The sequence below is a fragment of the Rhipicephalus microplus genome, chromosome 2 (assembly GCF_043290135.1).
Source record: "Rhipicephalus microplus isolate Deutch F79 chromosome 2, USDA_Rmic, whole genome shotgun sequence".
Taxonomy (NCBI): Eukaryota; Metazoa; Arthropoda; class Arachnida; order Ixodida; family Ixodidae; genus Rhipicephalus; species Rhipicephalus microplus.
This window is the reverse complement of record NC_134701.1, coordinates 277,663,252-277,673,878: the sequence shown is the minus strand read 5'-3', so window position 1 is coordinate 277,673,878 and position 10,627 is coordinate 277,663,252. Positions and strand designations below refer to the sequence as shown.

The 10,627-nt window shown below is 47.2% G+C and overlaps 2 protein-coding genes across 3 annotated transcripts in view; one reads left to right on the top strand and one right to left on the bottom strand.

The window, feature by feature from the left end:
* Positions 1-2,812: 2,812 nt before the first annotated feature.
* On the bottom strand, positions 2,813-4,831 carry LOC119179263 (tetratricopeptide repeat protein 38-like). Its single transcript, XM_037430336.2, has one exon. The coding sequence runs from the start codon at positions 4,679-4,681 to the stop codon at positions 3,221-3,223; it is 1,461 nt and encodes a 486-aa protein (XP_037286233.2). The 5' UTR covers positions 4,682-4,831; the 3' UTR covers positions 2,813-3,220.
* A 233-nt stretch (positions 4,832-5,064) lies between these two features.
* LOC119179253 (dnaJ homolog l(2)tid, mitochondrial) overlaps positions 5,065-10,627 on the top strand; it is a 28,397-nt gene continuing 22,834 nt past the window's right edge. For both annotated transcript variants that reach the window (XM_075882071.1, XM_075882072.1), the window contains exons 1-4: positions 5,065-5,271; positions 5,360-5,502; positions 5,805-5,888; positions 7,470-7,700. In XM_075882071.1, the coding sequence (XP_075738186.1) occupies positions 5,166-5,271; positions 5,360-5,502; positions 5,805-5,888; positions 7,470-7,700 (564 nt within the window). In that variant the 5' untranslated portion in view covers positions 5,065-5,165. The remainder of the gene's footprint in view (positions 5,272-5,359; positions 5,503-5,804; positions 5,889-7,469; positions 7,701-10,627) is intronic.

Here is a 10,627-nt window from a genome sequence, read left to right as displayed (position 1 = left end):
ACTAGACCAAGTCTACTTTGCTATCCTAAACATGGGGAGTGGAATAAGGGGTTAAAAGAGAGAGAGAGAAAAGCCATCAGCTAAGAAATTTCACAGCACACACACACAGCGCAGCGTATCAGCAGGGATTAACTGCGGCGGCAGTGGCTAGTCAAAGCGCATACTGATCCGCATCCACTCAGCAAGCTGTGAATAACGAGGTAAAGCCGCAATTCAAGCTCTGTATCGTTTCCGAGTTCCCCCCCCCCTTTTTTTTTTATGACATTTGGGCGCGTTGAAGCCTACATTAGGTATTCACGAAAATAATAAGATTTATTCGTCATATAATAGCTCAACAGACTGTTGTTCTGTTAGCTCTTTTTTTTAGTTTCTATCATAACCTTAAGTTTCTATCTTAACCTAAAGTTTCTATCATATTTAGTTTCTATCATAACCTAAAGCAAAAATGAAACAGATTGTCGTCTCATCATAAGCTCTAGGTTTTGTTGTTTTCCCTTATAAACATGACGCAGCGTCTACGCATAAGTTTTGGTGACGCTCCTTAGCTGTTTCGATCTCTTCTTGTGTGACATAAAAAAAAAACACAAACTGTTTATATATTTCAGCGGACATAAAATGCGAACTGATTAAAAACAATGCGAGTTAATGGCGCCTGTTTGCTTTAACTTGCATACGTCATTGTTTTTCGTGACGGGAACGTTTCGGGAATTTGCCAGGCTATATCTTGCTTAGCTTCGTGAGGTAATTGCATTTTGTTGCTCAACGTTCATATCGTGCAGATCCGAGCAGCCGATGCCAAGAGTGCCGACCTTGGGGCATGCCCTCTGACATCTGCTTCCGAACAAGAATGCTGTTTTCGTTTTTTAGTCATCCCTTGCCTCCGAGAGCATGGTCAGAGTGAGCCGATGCACAAATACAGACGTGCACGGTGTCGCCATCTGCCTGTTATCAATTCGTGTGGCTATTTAGTGATTTATTTACTCAATCATTCGCAGCTTCATAATTAGTAATAATGATTGTTTGGGTTTAACGTCCCGAAACCACCTTATGATTATGACAGACGCCGCAGTGGAGGGCTCTGGAAATTTCGATCACCGTCATACAGTTACACAGCGTAGTGTGCGACGTATGGCTCTCGAGGAAGAGTTTCTATACATAGTATAGAACCTCCTTGATGGCTATGGTCCCTAGAATATACTGGCAGTATACTTTAAGTTCCATAGTATGGTGGGCTGAGACACAAGAGCATTCGCGAAAATAATTACCTTTCACTCGTAATCTAATAGTTAATCAGATTTCTGTTTTGTTTGCTTGTCTTCTTTTAGCTTCTACGATCACCTAAAGTAAAAAAAAAAAAAGATTTCCGCTTTCAGCTTCGAAATTTTCCCTTATCAAAAAGAAAAACATTTCGAGACGTAAAACCCTGAGAATTCGAAGGGACAACATCATAACTTAGAAGCACCCCGTCACAAAGCCCCAACGCTTTTAACCTTGGCACTTGCCCTTTGCTTGCAATCGCCAAGGTGGGAAGTTAGCATGCTTTGACAAAGACAACACCTGTTGCCAAAACCTGGGCTTCAGCGAGAACCCGCGTTGAAGGGTTTTCCATCGCTTCAAGCTCCCGCCTTAATTGGACAGCAAGGACAAGTATTTTTATATAAACTTTATTCTCCATGTAAATCTAGTTTAACGCCATACAAAAGTATATATCCAAAGTACTCTAGTCATATGTATCCATAGATCCGTAACAAGGAACAAAACTTGCAGAGATATGCAGGTACACGCCGTAGCCTCCAGAGGACACGAAGGCTACTGCACAAATAACACCACAATTTGTATGCACATAAATCTCATCCTATAGTCTTTATACCGAAGAGGCAGCCGAGACTTATGACTACAGCCACAGCTGTCGCGCATTTGCACAATCTTAAAGGCGAGCGTTAGTGTGGGTTGAGTAACCTCTTCTAGTACACTGTAGTTGAGTGTATTGATTGATATGTGGGGTTTAACGTCCCAAAACCACCATATGATTATGAGAGACGCCGTAGTAGAGGGCTCCGGAAATTTTGACCACCTGGGGTTCTTTAACGTGCGCCCAAATCTGAGCACACGGGCCTACAACGTTTCCGCCTCCATCCGAAACGCAGCCGCCGCAGCCGGGATTTGATCCCGCGACCTGCGGGTCAGCAGCCGAGTACCTTAGCCACTAGAACACCGCGGCGGGGCAGTGTAGTTGAGTGTAGGCAGGCGTTTGAGTCAGGGCGCGCCCCCAACAAATTGAAGCGACCGGCCCTTTTCAAGCGTGAAAATGGTCCCCTTTGAGTGTACTTAATGCACACCTCATGCGCACATCATACAACACAAAATTGACACAGATCTTCTTTGGTCCAAAATGTACTGACATGGCACAGTTTCGCCTTCGTGAACCGTTCGGTTGGGTACATCTACAGTTTTAGTGCCACGGCGGTGGCCCCAAAGAACACTTCGTACGAAAGCCCTTGCATTCCTTTGTATTCTTGTTTGCGGCTGGGAGTACAAAGCGACGCAACTGGATGCGTACACAGGTGGCTTGCGGTCACCGGCACTAAGGCTCTCCATTGAGCATTTGAACGCACATATACCCGTGCGCTGCATGCCGCACAGCTGGCGCAGTCATCAGAAAGAGGAATCCATCTGCCGGTGTGAGAACACGCGCCTACAGCGCATGCAAGGCGCTTAGCCGTGCTCCCGCAAGGGCTGCAAAAAATAGTGCCTTCTTCTTTTTGCAAGCAACCACACATTCTGTAGTATGCGCCCCGTTGAGCGATCGCAGTACTTGTGAAACAGCGCGTGATTTTATAAAATATTTAGAAGAAAACAATAACAAGACAAAACACACACACATGTCTGCGCGTTGTTCTGTTGCGCTCTCTGTAATAAAAAAAAATAAACATGTAACCATATCAAGCTTTTCACACATCTTAAGAAGCCCTGCTGATACGCTTTCGGAAATGTGCCCCGTCCGAAGAAAATAAGCTTCGCTGGATGTCTTCTCCTGCATTCGTTTCCGCCGCCAAGAACAGGATCGAGTTCATATCGCGAACAAATAACGTTTGATAACACGACTTATAATGGTTATAAACGGGCGAAGATGATATTTCGCTAAACAAGTGATCGCACACGGTCTCTTCCACCACCGTGTCTCCTTGGGTCCACCAACGTTCCATTGCGGAAAGCGCGCTCAGTGCGGCCCAGCAGCGACCGCAGGCTTCTTGGGACTGCAGCGCGCGGTCAGTGCGTCGTTGAGGCTCTTCAGCATGGGAGACTTCGGTCGGAACAGGCTTCGTTCGGCGAGCAGCGACCGGGCCAGGTTAGCGTGCCGCTCGGACTTGATCGCCGAGTCGATGAGCAGCAGGTCGAAGACGTCCCGCTGCGCGTTGCTTCCGCCTACGCGCAGCAGGTCGTACTTCACGGCAGCCAACTTCTCGGCCGCGTCGTCGAAGCGGCCCTCGTTGTGGGCGATCATGGCCTGCATCGCGGGAATGCCGACTTCAGCCATTATGCCCTGCTGGTCGTCGGGCCAGCCGCCGTCTTCGCGACGCCCGATGTCCCGCTGCGGCGGCAGGTTGACCAGCCGCTGACCGTCATTGCCCGAACCCAAGAATGCCATCAGGAAGTGCAGCTGGTTGAAGGTCAGCACGCGGTCGTCGTAGTGCGTCTGCGCCACGTCGAAGACGCCAGGCCATCTCGAGGCCAGCGTGGACTTGGGCACGTCGCGCAGTTGCAGTCGATAGAGCAGCGAGGCGGCGTCCACGTAGTCCAGCATGGCTCCGGACTCGTGCAGGCGCTTCGAGACCTGTCCGTCGAAGAGGTCGATGGCCGCCTCGACCTCGCCCTTCTCGACGTGGTAGACGGCCCAGTGCCAGAAGTTGTGGCACGCCAGCATGCCGCACGGCTCCCAGTCGGCCATGGTGCGGCTCATGAAGGCGATGCCGCCGTCCGGGTCCGCCTGCATCTCGTAGACGTGCGCCAGCGCGTGCGTGGCCCACGCGTCATTTTTGTTGAGCCTAAGGGCCTCTTGGGCCGCCTTGCGCGCTTCGTCGTATAAATTGGTCTCGCACAGGCCGAAGGCGAGCATGCCGTGCAGGTACGAGTAGAGAGGCATGGTCGGCTTCCAGCGCGGTAGCACGCGCGCTATGGAATCGCGTATCTGGCGCTGGTAGCCCAAGTAGAAGTAGGTGTCGTGGGCGAACTTCAGCGCCAGCATGTCGGTCGGGTTGTCGATGAGGATGTCCTCCCAGAGCGACGCCGCGCGCGATAGCCGTCCTCGAGACCAGGCCAACACGGCGTTCACGTGAAGCTGCTCGCGGTGCGGTAGTCGACCTTTGCTCGCGACCGAGTCCAGGACGTCGAGGTCGCCGGACAGAGCCGCGTTTTTGAAGACGTTGTCCCCGGAGCCGATAAGTGTCAGGCCGACGTTCAGCACCTGACCCATTACGAAGTGCGGGTCCGCCTTTTTCAGGCTCTCCAACGTGCCCGACAACCCACCCAGGGTGGGGTCGTCGTACCAGCCCACGTACTGCGTAAGCGCCGCGTCGAACAACTTGCAGGCTTGATCGTTCGTCGTGCTCAGCGGCAGGTTTTCCGCTTTCCAGGCGGCGGACTCGCGCCAGTTTTGCCGAAGCGTCAGCTTGGCAGACATGATGCGGAGTTGTATGAAAACGAGGATACTGAATTAACAACGTAGACTCACGCGTTATGGATGGGTTCTGTGCAATCTCGCACGGTGTCAGTGCAGCGAAGGCGTCATATAGTTAGCGCAATTCTTATCGACGAAACAAACAATTGGAGGCTATGTAGGCACTCAACGCGAGCAGTCGACGCGTTGTGCACAGTGTGGACAACTGAAGTGTTCGAAACGACTCCAAGTGTTTATAAAACTAAAAACATATACACACTTTTGTAACTTACTTTGTAGCAAAATTAATAAATTTATAGTTTTTTTATAGCACAAAAATATGCTTTTAATAACGTTTAATGAACTTTATATATTTTTTTATCTGGCGTAATACTGTTGCAGTGCTGGCAACAAGCGCACGCAATCTCTGTTGAAGGAGTTGCGGGTTTAGCCACATGTTTTGCAGGGGACTAGGAAATTAAAGTTTTATAGTTATCAGCATGAGATTATGACGATGTACGTGTCGCTTCGTGTCACTGCGCATCTAGCCCGCTGTTGTGTGCTGTGCTCGAAGTCGAACGGACTGTTGCCCCGGGTTGCATCATTAGAAATCGGTTCGTGAACAACTTTGATTTGTCGTTTCGGGCATTCATTCAGTTGCATCGAACGAAATAACATAAACTTGAATTTTTATCCACCCAGGGAATAACGCCAATCGTTCTGTGGTAGGCCCGCAGTCTAGACAGTTGCACGTCTCCTCAAGTCTCCTTAGAAAGGACTATTACGATGTCCTCGGCGTTCCCAGGAATGCAAGTCAAAAGGACATTAAGAAAGCGTATTATCAGGTAGGTAAACTCGAATGCAGTAGGAAAAAGAAAGGGTAATGCACGTTTTAGTAAAGATAAGTTACGTATTTTGAGCACCAACTTGGAGTTCCGGAACAGCCGATCGCAAATCCAGAGAAAGTTCTAGAGAATGGTGTACTTATTATTAGCGTCATATGTTTCGTGCGTGCAATTATGGATACTGCGTAGTAAGAATATCTTGTACAACGCTGGAGCACATGACGTTTGGTATTGTGCCGCACACGTATGGATATTTTCGCAACAGTGCCAGAAAGCTTCATTGCTGTCTCGTTCTTGTGCAGCTCGCAAAAAAGTACCACCCGGACACTAACAAGGGAGACCCTGAGGCACAGAAGAAGTTCCAAGAAGTGTCCGAAGCTTACGAAGTAAGAAGTTCTCTCATAAATGTTCCGTCCAAGGTTGATGTAAAAGGGCTGATATTGAAAGATGCGGAAGGTCTTGTGGATTGGTGGCACTTCAACTAAGCTCAGTTGAAAACCCGGGCGCTTAAGGCATTTAAAACACGCGTATAGCTGAGAATTTAACCCGGCTGTCCTCCCTCATGCTTATGTACTTTATACCTGCCGTTGCTATGTGCAGCCTCACTGCATTGCACTGTATGCAGCTTCGAATGGGACTGCCTACTAACAATTTTGTATGTGGCTGCTTTCAAAGTGTGCTGATGGTTTTGCACGTAAAACCTGCTTTAACAGCCACGGTTCCCAACAATGCAGTCACAAAACTTCGATTTACTGCACTGCTTCATCTTATCGATAGCTTGCACATCACATCATGCATACAGGTTTTTCAGGTAATAGTAGTCCAAATTGGCAGCTTTGATGACATAAAGGCAGTATGTCATGTGTTGGCTAACCTGTTTCAGTGTTATAACAATGGTGCAGGAATGTTATTGGCCTCTATGTGTGAATAACGATAGAACCCACTGTGGTGCACTGTTAACATTAGTCTGATGTCACAAGTTTTGCCTTCCATCATGTTGGGAGTTCAATGTGACAGTGACATCAGTGCAAGCCATCTATACTGTGATCCTATGAGTGTAGGTAGTAATTGTAAAAGTGGGGTTTCTACAGTTATTTTGGAAACTTTAATCAAACTTTGTATTTGCATGCCACATGCAATGGCTGTATGGAAAAACCTGTCTCGTATTAAAAGTTTCACACTACTAAATCTTGTACTAAGTTGCCCCACTGTTACATTTGTGGAATGTAGTTGAACTGCTAAGTAGGTTTACGCAAAACGTGCCGCCACTCCCGATTACTGCGTGGGACAAAAATATATGGCCAAATACATGTGTTTACGGTATGTATGCTGTGGCAAGCATGTTAATGAACTTAATTATTGTAACGCTCTAACTCTTGCATTGAGGCAACTGCAACATTTCCTGTGTAAAAGCCGACTGTTGGATACTGTACATATAAAACAGACTCCAATCAATGCTTTGCTCTTGAAGCGCAAGTGGATGCCCTAAAAAAAAGTTACGAAGTAGATGTTTTCGATAGTGCAAATTAAAAGAAAAAAAATGCGTCTGTGCTACTGCTTACCATAACATTCACAGGAAACAGTACATGCTGCTCTGTGGCATAACATCTGAAATTCGGGTGGGCTTGTTAATACCCACAGAGTACCGGAAAAATCGGGGATGCAACATGCTAGAGCTTAGGGCGCCGTCAACAGCTGCCAAGCTCATGAGTCTGCTTATGTGTTTAACGAGTGCAAGTAACTCATTTATAAATGATCCGAGATGAGTGAACTTTGGTTGCAGTTGGCGTTTTACTCTTGGCACTTTTGCTGGAAAAACATTAGTTTAGTAATGCCATGTCATTTGGGGTTTCGGACACGTACTGTTAATGTTTAGGGACTGTTAATTGCACTCATTGCTGAAGGTCTAAATTGTGAAATATGCTTTAATGAAATCAATAAAGATAATGAGATGCCTTGCCTCGCAGGTGTTGAGTGACGAAGGCAAGAGGCAGCAGTATGACAGCTGGGGCTCAACCTCAGGCTTTGCTGGTGGAAATAGCTCTGGAACTGGTCCACAGTGGAGCGCCGAGGGATTCCACTCAACCATTGACCCCGAGGAACTCTTCCGCAAGATATTTGGTGATCTTGGCGGCCGGACGGGATTCTCCGACTTTGACTTCTCGGAGTCCCAGTTTGGCTTTGGGGGAGCTCAAGAGGTAAGGCTAGTTGCTCATGGGGGTTTTCAGCAGTCTATCTTGGCCTCATTCATACAAGCTGCCTGTCCAATCGCTGCGGTGGGAAAACAGAGCGCATGTGGTATAATGAAGCATTGGTTGACCATGTAACGGCGGCAGCAGCTGTGGCAATTGTGGGTTCTCGAATTGGCGAGCGCCACGCTCTTGGAGAAAATGGACACAGCAGACACGGTCGGGACAAATTAAACAATACACATTTATTAACTAATTTACGACGATATCGTCCGCCGAATCGATACATCAAGTTATAAACACTAAACAACCTAACGCAATACTCCGAAACATGACAAACAGAATAACACGACAAACACACAATGACAGGACAAACAATAACACACCTAAGGCGACGTCGCCAACGCTTGACTTACCACGAGGGTCTCCCGACGCGCGGCCCGCAGTGCCACGCGCCGAGGACCCACGCTAGAGACGAACGTTCACGGCAACCGGGACGCACAGAAAAGACTCGCTCAACTCTCGCCCGCCACTAAGGCTTGCTTTCCGCCAGGGGTCACCGTTGGCGCTACTACTATGATGATGATAGTGGTGCTCAATGCAGACACAATGCCATCTATCGCCTCGTGGTTGTAACCTGAATTGCGGCTTGTGGGCGAGACACCTGCGCCATGCTGCGCAAACAACTTTATAGGGGAGTGTCAGTACCACCACACAGTGCACCTGTTATACCCTGTCGGCTGAATCTTTTCATGGCTGAAAAGCTATAAACTTGAATGTGGACAACAAGAAAACAATGCAAGTGATTGTTCCATTTAACTGCAAGATTACTTAAGGGGGCAGACTGCTCTTAGACATCTTTTGTTTATTTCTTCAATGATCTTGATCAAACTGCACAGAATTATGCAGCTTTTTCTGTTGATTTCAAATGTTTAATTAGTTTTTCTGTAACTCATCTTATTCCTGAGATAACTTAAGTTCACCCCCAATTGTTTAATGCAGCCATAAAAAAAAGTGCTTAATTAAAAGTGATATTTAAAATATCCTAACATAGATTAATGACTATAGATTGAAATAATGCAAGAGTTTTTGTTTTTAATCCTTTTTTGTTATTTCACAGCAAAATGAACTATCCATTTTCAAATGCAGTAGAAATTTTTTTAAAATTTTGATGAGTAATTAATTAAAAAGGCTTGTTCTCTAAATTATGCTCCCATACTTGCTCTCTACACACATACAGGTTTTTATTGCAAAAAAAATTATTGTTGTACCTGCCCTAGCTGCAGAGATATTGAGGCCTCAAAATTGAACAGTTGTAAATTTACTTTTTTGAGAAAAATGAAAAAAACTGAAAACACACAGCTTCTTCAAAAAGCAACCATCATGGTGGGCATGTTTTGCAATCCCCATGAAAGCGCTCATAAATTCATAGCAGAGCTTCTAACACAGGTGCCGGCAAATTATAAAGAGGCCTCGAAGTTGGTTCCCCATTTTTTTGGAGGTTCTGCATGTTAACAGCACCAAGAATCTGGACAGTTAGAATGACATTACAAAAAAATTACCACTTCTTGGTGTGTAAAAATTTGCAGAGAGATAGCAAAATACTTGCAGATACCAAATACCATAATTACTCGAATCTAATGCGCACCTTTTTTCCGGTTAAACGAGTTCATAAATCCCATGCGCATTAGAATCGAGTACGAATAAAAAAAAAATGAATACGGTCATTCTATTGCCATTGGCATTCCAAAATGGCCGCCCCCTACGTGTGACGGCATGGCGCCTCGGCCATTTCTGCCTGTGTGTTTCTTATGTGCAGCACTTCGTACGTGTGCTGAGAAGTTCATCATCTTGGTGTGCATTAGCATCGACGGCATGAAAGGGCTGACTCCAAAAACTCGACGAGTGCACCACGATGCCACTTTTAAAAGAAAAGTCATCGCGTGTGCCGAAACGGATGTAAATCGGGCTGCATCGCGTTCTTTCGCAGTACCTGAAGCGTGCGTGCGCGACTGGCGGAAACAAAAGCAGAATATTGTCGACAGCAAAGATTTACGCAAAGGCTTCGGTGGACCACAGCAGGGTCGGTTTCTGCAAATTGAGGAGCTGCTCGGCGAGTATGTGACTGAGCAGTGAGCGGCACAGCGGCCCGTGACGACAGAACTGCTCCAAGTGCAGGCTATGCAGTTATCCTTAGAAAAAGGGCTAATGCGGAGCCAGTTTGAAGCGAGCAGGTGCTGGCTAACTACCGTAATTACTCGAATCTAACGCGCACATTTTTTCCGGTTAAGGGAGTTCATAAATCGCATGCGCGTTAGAATCTAGTACGAACAAAAAAATCACGGTCAATCTATTGCCATCGGCAAACCTAAAATGGCCGCCCCCTACGTGTGTCGGCATGGCGCGTCGGCCATTTCTGCCTATGTGTTTCCCATGTGCGGCACTTCGTACGTGTGCTGAGGAGTTCGTCATCTAGTAGTGCATTAGCATCGACGGCGTGGAAGGGCCGACTCCAAAAACTCGAGTGCACCACGATGCCGCTTTTAAAAGAAAAGTCATCGCGTGTGCAGAAACGGACGGAAATCGGGCCGCATCGCGGTCGTTCGGAGTTCCCGAAACGTGCGTGTGGGACCGGCGGAAACAAAAGTAGAAGATTGTCGACAGCAAAGCTTCACGCAGAGGCTTCAGTGGACCACAGCAGGGTCGGTTTCCGCAAATTAAAGAGCTGCTCAGCGAGTATGTGCTTGAGCAGCGAGCGGCACAGCGGCCCGTGATGACAGAACTGCTCCAAGTGCGGGCTATGCAATTAGTCTTAGAAAAAGGTCTAATGCGGAGCCAGTTTAAAGCGAGCAGGTGCTGGCTAACTAACTCTATGAAGAGGAAAGGTTTTTCCCTTCGAAGGGGAACATGCATATGCGAAAAGTTTTGCAGAGGAG